This window comes from Homalodisca vitripennis, chromosome 2 (assembly GCF_021130785.1).
Source record: "Homalodisca vitripennis isolate AUS2020 chromosome 2, UT_GWSS_2.1, whole genome shotgun sequence".
In the NCBI taxonomy this organism is placed as follows: Eukaryota; Metazoa; Arthropoda; class Insecta; order Hemiptera; family Cicadellidae; genus Homalodisca; species Homalodisca vitripennis.
In genome coordinates, this window is record NC_060208.1 from 11853545 (window position 1) to 11869959 (window position 16415).

Here is a 16415-nt window from a genome sequence, read left to right on the forward strand (position 1 = left end):
CTTGAAAATAAAAACAACAATTTTATCTCTCTTAAGGTTATCAAGTTTTGGATACAAAGTACATGTTTGACACGTAGTTCTGACTGAGAGCCTCTCGGTTTTCTTGATGTCCTGATGGCATCTTAAGGTTATCAAGTTTCGCTCTGTCAATACAAAGTCCATGTTTGACACGTAGTTCTGACTGAGAGCCTCTTGGTTTCTTGATGGCCTGATGGCATCTTAAGGTTATCAAGTTTCGCTCTGTCAATACAAAGTCCATGTTTGACACGTAGCTCTGACTGAGATCCTCTTGGTTTCTTGATGATGGCCTGATGGTATCTTAAGGTTATCAAGTTTCGCTCTGCCAATACAAAATTTATGTTTGACACGTAGTTCTAACTGAGATCCTCTTGGTTTCTTGATGTCCTGATGGTATCTTAAGGTTGTCAAGTTTCGCTATGTCAATACAAAGTCCATGTTTGACACGTAGTTCTGACTGAGATCCTCTTGGTTTCTTGATGTCCTGATGGTATCTTAAGGTTGTCAAGTTTCGCTCTGTCAATACAAAGTCCATGATTGACACATAGTTTTGACTGAGGTCCTCTTGGTTTCTTGATGTCCTGATGGTATCTTAAGATTGTCAAGTTTCGCTCTGTCAATACAAAGTCCATGTTTGACACGTAGTTCTGACTGAGATCCTCTTGGTTTCTTGATGTCCTGATGGTATCTTAAGGTTGTCAAGTTTCGCTCTGTCTATACAAAGTCCATGTTTGACACGTAGTTCTAACTGAGATCCTCTTGGTTTCTTGATGTCCTGATGGTATCTTAAGGTTGTCAATTTTCGCTCTGCCAATACAAAAATCCATGTTTGACACGTAGTTCTAACTGAGATCCTCTTGGTTTCTTGATGTCCTGATGGTATGTTAAGGTTGTCAAGTTTCGCTCTGTCAATACAAAGTCCATGATTGACACGTAGTTCTGACTGAGATCCTCTTGGTTTCTTGATGTCCTGATGGTATCTTAAGGTTGTCAAGTTTCGCTCTGTCAATACAAAGTCCATGTTTGACACGTAGTTCTGACTGAGATCCTCTTGGTTTCTTGATGTCCTGATGGTATCTTAAGATTGTCAAGTTTCGCTCTGTCAATACAAAGTCCATGTTTGACACGTAGTTCTGACTGAGGTCCTCTTGGTTTCTTGATGTCCTGATGGTATCTTAAGGTTGTCAAGTTTCGCTCTGTCAATACAAAGTCCATGTTTGACACGTAGTTCTGACTGAGATCCTCTTGGTTTCTTGATGTCCTGATGGTATCTTAAGGTTGTCAAGTTTCGCTCTGTCAATACAAAGTCCATGTTTGACACGTAGTTCTGACTGAGATCCTCTTGGTTTCTTGATGTCCTGATGGTATCTTAAGATTGTCAAGTTTCGCTCTGTCAATACAAAGTCCATGATTGACACATAGTTTGACTGAGATCCTCTTGGTTTCTTGATGTCCTGATGGTATCTTAAGGTTGTCAAGTTTCGCTCTGCCAATACAAAATCCATGTTTGACACGTAGTTCTAACTGAGATCCTCTTGGTTTCTTGATGTCCTGATGGTATGTTAAGGTTGTCAAGTTTCGCTCTGTCAATACAAAATCCATGTTTGACACGTAGTTCTGACTGAGATCCTCTTGGTTTCTTGATGTCCTGATGGTATGTAAAGGTTGTCAAGTTTCGCTCTGTCAATACAAAGTCCATGACTGACACATAGTTTGACTGAGATCCACTTAGTTTCTTGATGTCCTGATCTTAAGGTTGTCAAGTTTCGCTCTGTCAATACAAAGTATGTTAGTCCATGCATGTTGTTCAATCACTTATCTTCAATTCGAAACCATATGTTTTGTATAATGGCGTACTAAATGGATAATGGCGTAGTTACCCATTATCCTTTCCTTTGTCTTCTTCGTCATTGTGGTCGTTTTAAGTAATACGTCGAGTGACTAATGGAGGATAGCAAGCAAAAATACTGTATTTTGTAAACAAAAACAAAAAATGTTCAATGACGATTTTTATGAATAGACAAAATAATTTGTTTTCATTTAAATGTAGTTCAGAACTCCACTATTATTTTATTTAATTTTTTTATGTTTTCTTTATCAGGCCAATAACACAAAAAGTAGTGACGGGAAAATAACTAATTCGCACTAGATTTATCTCTTACACGCGCTAAAACCTGGAACAACATCCAGTCGCAGTTTGCTCAACCTGTGATCCTCTTAACCATTAACACCGGAATAATACCCATGTGGTTCATGCCTATTTCTACTTTTAAGTCACTATAGGACTCAATCATATTATATTACAAGTGTTTTACTTAAAAGTACTACAGATTTTAACTTCAACAATTCAACTATCAATATTTAAGTGTCACTGAAATCATTGGAGCAATTCTATCAAATAACATCGATTCTTCCTGAAAAATTCGATTTATTTTCTTGGTACTTATAATTACCAGTTTACTATCCGTCTTTAGGGCCTCAAATTATAGGTCTTATTTAAAAAAATGTACATAAGGACTATAATTAGAATTATTAAAATGGATGTGGAGATTAAAATATTTTCCAATTCCCATCACCTATCAAGGAATGTTTGGAATGGAGTCCCTGATGCTCATGAACTGGCATGTGAAGCCGCGGGTAAATGATAGTACATATACAGGGCGTTTCAAAAAGGACTTTACAACTTTGAAAATTCATATAAATTTTATTAAACAAGGTACAGAGCTGGTTTTGATGTTATTTGAAAGGAAAATACTTCAAGTTTTTTTACCTTAAACTTAAGATGTTCTATGTGGCTTCCGTTGGTTATTCTGCAGACATCCCATCGGTAGTCGATTTCTTCCCAGACTCGCACTAGCATTTCAGGTGTAACTTGCTCAGCAGCAGCGTAAATTCTTGCTCTAAGTTCAGATAGAGTGGCCGGCAAAGGAGGTACATACACCATATCTTTTATGAAACCCCAGAAGAAAAATCTAGCGGTGTCAGGTCTGGGGAACGGGGGGCCATGCAATTGGCGCATCACGGCCAATCCATTGACCTGGGAAGCGGTCATTTAGAAAATCCCGGACGTCAGTCAGATAGTGTGGTGGTGCGCCATCTTGCATAAAGAAAACATTTCGTTCTCGGTCATCCTCATCGATCTGTGGTATTAAAAATTGTTGCAACATATCAAGGTACACTATCCCATTGATGGTTCTCTCTTGGAAAAAAAGTGGGCCGTACACTTTCCTCTTGCTCAACGCACAAAAAACGTTCACTTTAGGGCTATCACGAACATGTTGTAATGTTTCATGTGGATGTTCGCTGCCCCAAATCCTACAGTTATGTGTGTTTACCTTGCCACTTAAGTAAAAAGTGGACTCGTCAGAAACGATTATGTTGTCCAAGAAATGTTCATCATCATCCACTCGATTTAACATATCCACACAGAAGTTCCTACGGGCAATCTTATGAGTGTCTTTAATTGCTTGTAAAAGCGAATATCGGTATGGTTTCAAGTGCAAACGTTTTCTTAACACACGCCAAACCGTCGTATGTGGTACTTGCAGCTCACGAGATGCACGCCGGGTCGATTTCGTAGGGCTATTTACAAAACATTGTCTCACTTGCTCAACGACTTCGTCAGATGTGCTTGGACGACCTGAGGATTTTTTATGTTTCACTAAGCACCTATGCCACTCATAAATTGTAGGCCTACTAAGAGGATCTTTAGCGTACTTGGTACGAAAATTACGCTGAACTGTTGTCGCAGACTTCGATTCTTCAAACCAAAACACACAACTAACAGGCTCCGGTCCAGTGAAGGCAGCCATGTTTAACGTAACTGTCACTAGCGCTTGTGCGGCGCGATTAGGCACTAGCGGACTACGCTAGTCAAAATTTTAACTGTTTTCCTTTAAAACAACACCAAAACTAGCTCTGTACCTTGTTTAATAAATTTTATATGAATATTAAAAGTTGTAAAGTTCTTTTTTAAATGCCCTGTATTACCAAATTTTCCCTTAGCCACATAACAGGTGTATAAACCTATCATGGGTGACTTGTCGAAAAATGTGATTTACAAAATTCAATGTAAAAATTGTCCTGTTTATTATCTTGAGGACAAGAATGACAGATCACATATATGACTACCTAAAAACGCTAGGACTATCGTCATACTGATTCCTTTCAAAACCCGTAGTATGTGAAACCTATTCGACAAGTGCTTACAATCAATTATTCATAAGTTATCCTGAAAGTAAAACTTGTCTTATTATATTTAATACTAAAACCAAAGTCCATAAACTGACATCCCATTGTCTCTTTATATTGGATTATATAAAACCCAGGCAGTATTAATTGGCTTCTCCCACATTCTCTGGTATCATTCTACTTAACTTAATACTGAAACCAGAGTATAACAGTAGGTGCAATATAAACTGACACCTCACCGTCTCTTTATATTGGACTATGAAGAAACGTCACAATATTGGCTTCTCTCACTTTCTCTATATCATTCTACTTAACTTAATACTGAACCCAGAGTATAACAGTAGGTGCAATATAAACTGATACCCCATTGTCACTTTATATTGGATTATATAGAACCGTCACAATATTGGCTTCTCCCACTTTCTCTGTATCATTCTACTCAACTTTATACTGAAACCAGAGTATAACAGTAGGTGCAATATAAACTGATACCCCATTGTCACTTTATATTGGATTATATAGAACCGTCACAATATTGGCTTCTCTCACTTTCTCTGTATCATTCTACTCAACTTTATACAAAACCCAGAGTATAACAGTAGGTGCAATATAAAGTGATACCCCATTGTCACTTTATATTGGATTATATAGAACCGTCACAATATTGGCTTCTCCCACTTTCTCTGTATCATTCTACTCAACTTTATACTGAAACCAGAGTATAACAGTAGGTGCAATATAAAGTGATACCCCATTGTCACTTTATATTGGATTATATAGAACCGTCACAATATTGGCTTCTCCCACTTTCTCTGTATCATTCTACTCAACTTTATACTGAACCCAGAGTATAACAGTAGGTTCAATATAAACTGACACCCCATCACTTTATATTGGATTATGTAGAACCGTCACACAGTATCATTCTACTCAAATAAAACCCAGGCAGTATTAATTGCAATATAAAGTGATACCCCATTGTCACTTTATATTGGATTATATAGAACCGTCACAATATTGGCTTCTCCTACTTTCTCTGTATCATTCTACTCAACTTTATACTGAACCCAGACTATAACAGAAGGTGCAATATAAAGTGATACCCCATTGTCACTTTATATTGGATTATATAGAACCGTCACAATATTGGCTTCTCTCACTTTCTCTGTATTATTCTACTTAACTTAATACTGAAACCAGAGTACAACAAAGGTGCATTTTAATTTGATATTCCAAATATATATTTTTATATATATATATATATATATATATATATATTGGGATGCGTTCATAGACTTTACTTATTACAGGAAGAATAGATATCGGTCTTTAATTTTCTGGTGAATTTTTTATCCCTTCTTAAATACCGGTATAACTTTTGAACGTTTAAGACTCGAAGGAAATTTACCCTGGGATATTGTATAATTAAGTAAGACAGTCATCGACACTGCTAAAGTTGCTGACACTAGTTTTATTATCGCCTGACTCGTCATAAATATTAGTAGCAAAGCTAAACTTAAGGTTTGAAATTACATTAACAACTTCATTTTCTGAGAGTCTATTACATGTAAGATCAACAGATTCTTTACATCTTATCCTACTTTTTACACGCATAGTTCGTTGTCCACTAGCCATACAAGCTTTATTTTCTATCCTCAACAGTGTAGTTGTAATCTACACTTTTGCTGCACTGGCCAACTGAGAGCCTAAAATAGAACAAAAATATTTGTGTTTAATATTTAGGAGACTCAATGGGTGTCAACTCTTCCTGAATGGTTTAATTTTCAATTCATTGTAACTTTAGTAAGCGTTTATAATATCAGGGGTAAGAAGGAGCGTGTGTTAAATAAAAATATCCGGATATAACAGATAACAGTGACGATATTGTCCCATTACATTAAAGAGAGCAATAGAATTTTCCTCAGAAATATCCACAGAGTGTTCTGTTCACTGTTGATTGATACTACAAATCATTCGATTTCTGGCAGCGTATATTGAGAGCCCTGATAAAGTGAAAATACATTGCGATACTCCGAAGCCTGGCAATCGAACCCTGCACTGCGGCATTTATCAGGGCAAGCGTTTTTCCGGGAAATATCCTCACTTTGTAAAGGTAACTATTCTGCTTCTTTTATCAATTCCTTCAAAATGATTGGAACACAATGATGTTACTGCTAAACAGGTAATATATAGTCTACAAGTATTTTTAATCAGTTCCTACAGTTTGTTCAAGTAATGTGGTGAAGTCAATGTTGATACTTTAATTGGTTACAATTTCGTAAGAATTATCTACACACACACACACACACACACACACACACACACACACACACACACACACACACACACACACGCGCGCGCGCGCGCGCGCGCGCACGCACACGCACACACACACACACACACACGCACGCACACGCACACACACACACACACACACAATTTTCCTTCTCAATTCCTAATCATTTATGTAGGCCTGATGATGTTTTCTTTAAAAACGAAAAGCCTCACAGAAATCAAATTTAACTGTTATTGGAGTGTTTGTTTTAAAAATAAGTAAAGTATTCATACTTTTTCTACTTAACTTCATTGCTTTTTTTATAATCAAAACCATCAGAGGAGTTGCACGGGCTTTTACCCTTCTGGTAAACAGCCATTTTATTAATAAATGCCTCATAATTTCGCGGTCATTAGCATCCATTTATGTTCAGGATTAGGACTACTAAGGCTATATAAGGCTGTGACCCAGGAAAAGTGATTATTATAGTCTCTGAAGGCTAAGACTTGTTTATTTACAGTGTGTCTCCCTCCCCCCTTTGTACCTCGGCATATTAATAAGTATTCAAATAATAAATTTGATTAGATATATTAACAAGAATACGGAAATTTTCCACGGTTATGTTCTTCAACAACAGATACTGGCCTGTCCTCCTCAACAGTTGAAATAAACTGTTCAAAAATACGACTATGAATTGCTAATATCAAAGCGGAAAACAAAACGTTGCAGTTCATAAACATGTTAATTGTAAGCGACAGGTACAAGTTTTCAAACGGTTTATTTATGTTGTAACAAAAATATGACGATGGCAGAAGCATGGAAGCTTGTTATCATTTGAAACTACCCATCGTTAATAACAAACTTTAAATAACGTATTTAAAACGTTCTAATTTTATCAAAGATGCACGAAAGTAACGTCTAACATACTCATATCTTTACTGTAACATTCTGTGAATATCAAAGAAAAGTAATAAGAATTATGATATATTTACAAAGTATTAAGCCCTCTGTCCAATAAAGATAATACGACACACCGTGTAGGTGAGAGCAGTACTAACAACCAGAGTATACGATTTATTGCGCTGTAAATCGGCGTGGAGCTGATAAGGTGATGAAGGATCATCCTTTTAATATTCGTACATGTTTCCCGAGAGGACATGGTGTGGGATGTAGGGTGCGTTGTGTGGGGTGGGGTGTGTGGGGTGTGTGGGGTGTGTGGTGTGGGGTGGATGGTGTTTTTTCCATGATGGGGAATTAAGCAATTGGTCGTTAGATGTTACTGGCACCACGAAGAGTCACCAGGATTCCTGGTGCTGTGTAATCTGGTTACTTAGCAATGCGTGCCTCCTCTCGTCACCTCGCCTTACACATTCCCCGCGGAACGACCCTTAAGTATCACTTCGAAGGGCTGTACCTACAGGGCAGCCAGTCTCCTTCGTACTCACAACAGGGCTTCCACGTTCCATCTTGTTTCTCTGTTTCGACTCCTCCCGTTCCTTCCGTCGTAGAACTTCCGTGACAAAGGATAACCTTACATTAAGCATGTGCCGCAATCGCAAAAAAACAAGGCGTCAGTGGGCGAGAGCAAAGCGAGATAATTATCGCTGTTTTTGTGTCGTGGTGGTAACAGTGAAACGGTAGTCTAAAAAGTGTCAATGCACAGTTGAACATGATTGATTTTCAACAACTGAAGGTTATTCCAATGCCCGAAAACTGTTTCGAAAGTTTGGAAAAAACTGATTGAGTGCTCGGTGAATGTCACTATTGACAAGAAACTATCATCTGTAGCTGATAAAGAGTCTGACATGGAAAGGGCTGTTGAGTTTTGTTCTGGTAAGAGAGACGAATTTGTTAAGAAGATGTCGGAAATTACAAATAGAGTTGAGGCAATGGAAAAACGAAGAATCGAGAGCTTGTGCAGAAAATCGGCAGTTGGAAAGTATGCCAATCGAAGAAGCTAACAAGTACGCTCGCAACATAACGTACTGATAGAGGGTGTTCCAGATGAGAGAACGTTATGAACTTGGTAAATAAATTAGCACCAGCTATAAATGAGACTATTGTTAACACTGACGAGCAGGCGGCGCACCGTGTGCTACCGAGGGGCGCGAAGAGGCCGAGGCTTATCGTGGTGCAGTTCACCAACCGGCAGAAACGTGACGCTGTCTCAAGAAGGCAAGAAAGGTACGTACTCAAAGTGTGGATATCGTCACCGGAGTAAACTACAGATGTTTACATCAGTGAACATTTAGTGCCTTTCTACAAAAGATTGTTTCGTGAGGCGAAGCAGATCACCATTACAAAGTCTTATCAGTATCTGTGGATAAGATATTTATGAGATAAAATCGGTAAGCTAACCCGGTAAGAATATCGTGTTTCGAGGACTTGGACAGGCTTTAACTGGAAAATGAAGATAAGGACTCAAACTGAACTTAGTGCATGATACGGGACAATAGCCAACATCTTCTTATCTGTCACCAGACCATCAAGAGCTTGCGTAAACATTAAGATGGGCTCTGTTATTTCCAAGGTCGATCTGATAAGTTCTGAGCCTTATCAGATCATTGTCTTGTCTGAGGTTTGGATATACGATGACAAGGTAAACAAATATATTGTTCACGGCTACCTGTTGTTTCTACAATGACGACCCTCAAATCAATCCAGAGGTGTTGCGGTTTATGTGTCGGGCTGAATATCTGTCAAACATAAATGTTTTTTTATTAAAACATACAGAAAATAATTAAACTAGAAATAAACTTACTTTGTATTTCTTTTAGTTTTAATTTAGAATTATATTGTATCTATAATGATCAAGTAGACGTAGTTTTAAGAATTTTAAGTCTGATTTAGAAAATGTTACTTTAAAGAATAGTTGAACATTTATGCATAATAATAGGTGATTTGAACATGGACACCCTCTGTAGAAGCCCGGATGAGTTGCAATATAAATCACTGCAGGTTATTGATTTAAAAATTATGTAAATGAACCGACTCGTAAAATTAGTACATCAGCAACTTGTTTAGACTGTTTGTTTTATGTAATCATAAAAAATAGTACTCGGTTGAAATTGTTAAGATTATGATTATGTTAAGAAACTGAGTTTGACGGACCATTGTGAAAATCATGTTTTATGAAGTCCAGTACTTTGCCTGAACCACGAAAATCTAAATTTTCAAAATGTATTGATTACATTATGCTTAAACGTAGAATATCGGAATAGAACTAGAGTACTGTTGAGGATATTTATACTGTTGATGAATCTTTAAACACATTTTTTATGGTTTATGTTTAAGACAGGCCACGTTAAGTGGAATGAACATATTGAATATATGATTGGTAAACTACGAGCTATCAATAGAAACATATATTAGATGCGGCAATATTCTGGTAGTATTGCTTTGAGGACTCTTTTTGTCCTGGTATGAGTCAACCACGAAATTTGGCATAATCCACTGGGGAGGCACTTCACCTACACTGCTACAACCGATAATAGTAGCTAAAAATATGGCGAGTCAGAACAATTGGTGGATTTAAAAAATTGAAAATTCTGAGCCTTTATTTCCCAATTTAAATATTCAAAAATTTAATGAACTTTACATTTATAGTATCTTTAGCTATCTTAAAATATATGTTTATACTTTTTCAAATACATCGATGTAATAGGCCCTTAACAAGTTCAGACATCTTGAAGTTGGAGGTACTACGACTGTTCAAGGAGACAAGCAGATATCAATGTCATTACCAAACAGTACAAATATTTAATAAAAATAACCATAACTCCAAGATAGGACCACATTTAAGAAAAACTTAACATTTCTCATTGTGCAAAATAATAACCCTCTAAAAGAGTAATATTTGAGACGGTTATTTGTATTGGAAAATAAATATTTTTACTACAACCACTTTCGGTATTATATAGTGTCAAATGATTTAATTAGTTTTTGCATAAGTATATGAATGTGTTTGTGAGTGTATGTATAAGAATGTGTGTATGTATACGTACGTATAATGAACATTTGTACACAAATTGATTTTTAATATTATTTTATTTATTAATTTTCATTTTATGTATGTATTTATGTGTGCGAACTTGGAAACCTAGGAAATAACTAGAAAAACAGTTTGCTTATGAATGAATTAAAATATTTAATAATTTCATTATACAAGGCAGCGACGAGTTGTTTTTTTTTTTTTAAAGAAAACTAAAAACTTAAAATGAAAGCAAAACAGTATATTTTCCAAATGATAATATAATGAACTGCTGCATAATGTGATTCCTGATTATGGCTTTGCAGTTGAAGAGTTTTACACGATTTGTTATATTTATTGAGTTCTGTTACTGGACTTTTTGTTGAAAATTTTATTACTCTTTTATTGGATTTATAAGTTTATTATTATTTGGTATTATTATTGATCTTTGTTGTTTTTATGAATATAGATGTTTATTGTTGTTCATATTGTTATTGTTATTAATTTTTTACATTTTATTACGCAATAACCTACACATCTAGGTATACACTCATGGCAGAGCTTACATGCACTATGAGTCACTTAGAGTAGCTTTTAGTCAAAAGGTCTTATTGTTGTTGTTGTAGTTGTAACAGTATTTATTATGGGTATTTTGTATTTTTATTTGTTGGGATATAGTTTTGTTTTAAAATCGTGTACTTACTGGTGTTAAATAATTGTTCTTGTTATTAGAAAATGTTATCCTTATACTATTGCACTGGGTAGTTGCCATATAAACGTACAGTAGTTGAAAAAGTGTATAATTATACTGTTTTTTTTCTTAATCCCGCACGGCCATATGAGGGAAATGTTATTATGTATAAAGCAACTAATTATTAAAAAATTAAAGTATTTAAACTGTGAACTTTACGTGTATCTGAGACTTAAAATGACTTACTAGAGAACGATTTACTTTATGTAAATGTGTATACATGTGGATATATTTTAATTTTGTTTGTATAGAACTTATTTTCTTTCCTTCAATAACATGGGGTGTGATGTGTGAGGGGTGGTGTATGGAATGTCAGGTGTGGTGTGTGGGGTGTCGTGGTCGTGGGGTGGGAAGTGGTGTGTGGGGTGTGGTGGACGAAGTGTGAGATTTTGTGTGTTTGGTGTGAGGGTAGGGGGTAGGGGGTGGGAAGTAGTGTGTGGGGTGTGATGTACGAAGTGTGAGGTGTGGGGTGCGGTGGACGGAGTGTGAGGTATTGTGTGTGTTTGGTGTGGTGGTAGGGGGTGAGAAGTGGTGTGTGGGGTGTGTGATGTACGAAGTGTGAGGTGTGGGGTGCGGTGGACGGAGTGTGAGGTATTGTGTGTGTTTGGTGTGGTGGTAGGGGTGAGAAGTGGTGTGTGTGGGGTGTGATGTACGAAGTGTGTGAGGTGTGTGGGGTGCGGTGGACGGAGTGTGAGGAGGTATTGTGTGTGTTTGGTGTGGTGGTAGGGGTGGGAAGTGGTGTGGGGGGTGGTATACGAAGTGTGAGGTGTGGGGTGTGGTGGACAGAGTGTGAGATGTGGTGTGTTTGGTGTGAGGGTAGGGGGTAGGGGGTGGGAAGTGGTGTGTGGGGTGTGGTGTACGAAGTGTGAGGTGTGGGGTGTGAAGGTCTCCTGTTGACCCACAAAACTAAGAGTTGTGGGCGGTAATGATAGATAAGTTGTTGTTTCTCTTCAGAACTGATCATAATTGTATAAATTATTTACTTTGTGTGTTGTTAGGGGTGTACCCTAATTAGTCGATTTTATCCGATAACATATCCCCTTATTAATAATAACGCGTAGATAAATTGTATTTTAATACCATCAATTTTTACCTAAGAAAACAAAGTATGTGTAATCAAATTCTGTTCTGAGAAGTCGAGACTTCTGGAAACTGACTTCCTGTTTTAACTTTAGAATAACAGATTATTAAAAAAAAACTTTTAAATAACAGTAAAAATAATGCTTCATAAATTGTATTATATTTAAAATTACAATTTAAGGTAAACTGTATTCTCAAGGTACATAATCAGCAATTTCGTTAATTATCTGAAGTTAGAATAGTTTACAGAAAGAAACTTTAAGCTTTGCTGAAAACATTAGGTGCTAAATCTTAATAGTTTCGCCAATTAGTTTTAACTCGCATTATGATTTTTTTTATTTAAAATACTTTTCATAATTAAATAATTCCGCACAATTTTAATATTAAAACCACGATTAACGTTTCTGCTGCAAAAGATTAGAATTTTATTATACTCTAACAAATAAATACTTGAAATCAATAATTCTGATTATCATAAATCAACATTCATTTAGAATGCTCTAAACAAAAAAATTTTATTCTTGATGCTTTATCAGGTAATGTAATTACAATTCTTACATGGTTACACGTAGAAATTCCATTTTTGATTTTGATGTAGTCAACATCTTCAACATAATATCGAGACGTTAAAAGCTTATTTTAAGCGCTTTCTAGCGTCTCAAGCATCTTATACTGCCGACGACTTTATGGCATTCGACTGGGAGACCGCACATTTGGAAGACTGACAATCGGCGTTGGAAAATAGGAAAATTGGCATGAACGAAGGGCGTCTTTTAAAATAATGTATGTTTGGCTGGGGTCTTGATGTTTAGTTCTTGCTCAAAATCGTAGAAAAAAAAATGAAGTTATATATTTGTTGAAATGGCCTGGCAATAAAAGATTTGAATTTGAATTAAAAAAGAAGAATAACAATTTTTACTAATATAACCAACCAATAGGTAGTACAACTTGTCCATGTATTATTGAATCAATTTGTTACATCAAATTTTATGTAATCATAATGGCAAATAAAGCGCTAAATTTTAATTCACTATTAAATTTCTTTATTAAGCCTTTTTGTTTTTTATGGAGCATACTGTGCAATTATGAATTATTTTTACTACGACACTCCGTTATCTCGTTTTTATCAAGGAAGAAAATAAGTTGATAATATTTAATGCTTCACTCCTGTGTGGCCTTTTAGAGCTTTAAACAAACTTTGACGAGTTTCCCTTGGCGCATCGGGGAATATTTTATTCAGTCATTTAAGAAAACTTTTCCTCCAAGCACCGCCGGAGAGTTGTTCTAAGTAACATCTAATATTGACTGGAGACTACTTACCCGAGCAGGATCAACACCAGACGCTCATTGGAAACGGAGTAGTAATCCCTAGAACATAAGTGAAAACTTACTTAACAAAAATATCAATTTTCAGACTTTCATGCTTTTTACACTAATAATTTATAGCGTTTTAAATAAATGGAGGACACCCCTGACAGATTAATATGCTAGTTCTGGTTCATTTCCGTTACGTTTGGCTGACTTAGTTCCAAAAAGATGAGGCTGATGGTCCTTGTCCGTTATAGAGTGCCTTACATATGTCAGCTAATATGATTAATGTTTAGACTCTGAAGATGTTGTGTTGGAAACTGATATAAGATTGTTATGACAGCTACTAATTTCATCATACTGGAATTTCAATTTCACCTGATGAGACAATGAGAATACCTCTTCACCTAGATTGCACTACTTTTCGTAGTCTGAGTGTCTCTGATATCGAAACGATGCTGAGGTTCGTTTTCAACGTTTTCGTTCTTCGTCACCGACTATTTTTTAATCCCTTCAGACGAACATGACTCCAGATTTCAGGAGTCAAGTCTGCAACAGCATTAGATTTCAGATGCTGCACGTAAGAGAAAGGTGTATTGGAGCTTCAACATTCACATCGAATCAGATCTTCCCACCATAGCTGCTTTAATATGAAATTAAATCAACTTTTGTTTAACAATTTAATTTTCGCTAAACAAAAGGACAAATAGAATGGTTGTTTATTTTGTATAGTGTTAGTGTGGGTGTTTCCATTCTACAGTTTCTCATCATATTCAAGTTCTACCTTGCACTGCTACAATCCAACGTTTATAGTTAGAAGCAGTATTCAGGTCTTTGCCCAACACTGCTACTGTCCAACGTTTATAGTTAGAAGCAGTATTCAGGTCTTTGCCCAACACTGCTACTGTCCAACGTTTATAGTTAGAAGCAGTATTCAGGTCTTTGCCCAACACTGCTACTCTCCAACGTTTATAGTTAGAAGCAGTATTCAGGTCTTTGCCCAACACTGCTACTGTCCAACGTTTATAGTTAGAAGCAGTATTCAGGTCTTTGCCCAACACTGCTACAATCCAACGTTTATAGTTAGAAGCAGTATTCAGGTCTTTGCCCAACACTGCTACTGTCCAACGTTTATAGTTAGAAGCAGTATTCAGGTCTTTGCCCAACACTGCTACAATCCAACGTTTATAGTTAGAAGCAGTATTCAGGTCTTTGCCCAACACTGCTACTGTCCAACGTTTATAGTTAGAAGCAGTATTCAGGTCTTTGCCCAACACTGCTACAATCCAACGTTTATAGTTAGAAGCATTATTCGGGAGTTTTTTGTAGAAGTTGATAGTGAGAAATTTTTAGAGAATAATTTGCGATGCTGATAGTAAATGTAATGTTGAATTAATGAGGTTGAAGTTGTGAATACATTAATGGAAATTAAGGTGTTAATTACAAATTGAATGGAAGGATTAGAGAGTTAAGGAATTAAGGGATAGGGGAAGGGTTCGGCAAATGGTGCACCAACCACAGTTGTCAATACTCGGCTTGTTCTATAGTCATTTACACTATGGCCATTTGTGTAAAGATTTGTCTCCAACCACTCATTGACTATTGAGTCCTCAATAAAAGGCGCGCTAGAAGCCTGGGATCTGAACCCAGAATCTCGAACTTTAAAGGCGGACACTCTACCACTGAGCTATCCAGACTTCCAGTAGTTAAGTAAAAATCAGTAACTTATAACGAAATCTATGTCATTAGAACTTTATGTGTATTTTATTAAAAAATCGTGTTTCCAAAACTAACCGATTTTAATGAAATTTGGCACACATATAGTAAATAACTTATAGTTAACTCTTTCGACTTAACTTACCCGAAAAATTGGAATGATCGATATCCTATTCCTCAATATTCATAAAAAATAAAAAAAAGTAATCCGAAAAAAATTTGCAACTTCATAAACTAACTATTCATGAAAATAAACTTTTAAAATTCATTCAAATCATACTTTATTGGAAAAATCTTATATCTTATAAACTATTTATTAGAGCTTGTCCGATGAAATTTTTTTAAGAATGAGTAAGTATTGAAGAATGTTTTTGAATCATCACTTCTGGTCCAACCCTTAAAGTGACCTTGAAAAAGATTTTTCTTTATATTAACCCCATTTTTATATAGTCTCTTGAAATTAAAAATAAAGCGTCTATCATCGTCTTTAAAATGTGTGCAAAATATAAAAATGAACAGTTTATTAAAATATTCATAAAACTTTATTGAATTTCTTTAATATTATTTTTAATTACATCTTATGCTAACAATTCCTCAGAAACAACAACATAGCAGGTTGATTTTTTAACAGCGTTTTGAAAACCGCTATATGATAGATCATACCATTCTGTATGATTTCTTTTCTGAGAGAAAATCCTTTTTGTTCAATAAATTACCAATCTGAACATAATATTTTGAGTTTTTTAAATTTCAGTAGTCCATTGAATTTCTTGTCGTGGTTTTATAAACAATCATTGCAACTTTAATAAAATATTTGTTTATTGTAATTTTCCATCAACTGTCATATCATTTCCAGTTTTGGTTTCAATATCACATCATCATATTCATCCCTTATAAAACTAATGTGAAATCCCCCTTCATAGATAAAAAAAATATATTTTCCAAGAATCCTAATCCGAAATAAGATAAATTTCCAACCGCTTCAAAAACTGTGCAAAAAATCTATTCAAATTCATTTTAAGTGTGTAAAATATCATCACTTTTACATTAAGAAATAGTCCTTTTAATTTTTAATCGACCATAAATTTCAATTCCTTTTATCAATT

General features: G+C 35.7%; 2 protein-coding genes across 2 annotated transcripts in view; both read right to left on the minus strand.

The window, feature by feature from the left end:
- LOC124355534 overlaps window positions 1-13650 on the minus strand; it is a 248782-nt gene extending 235132 nt beyond the window's left edge. Inside the window, exon 1 of the mRNA XM_046806698.1 lies at window positions 13606-13650. The gene's annotated coding sequence lies outside the window, so the exon portion shown is untranslated. The remainder of the gene's footprint in view (window positions 1-13605) is intronic.
- On the minus strand, window positions 11474-12169 carry LOC124355535 (putative uncharacterized protein YHR217C). The gene has a single exon (XM_046806699.1). It carries the CDS (start codon window positions 12167-12169, stop codon window positions 11474-11476), a length of 696 nt encoding a protein of 231 aa, XP_046662655.1.
- Window positions 13651-16415: the final 2765 nt, after the last annotated feature.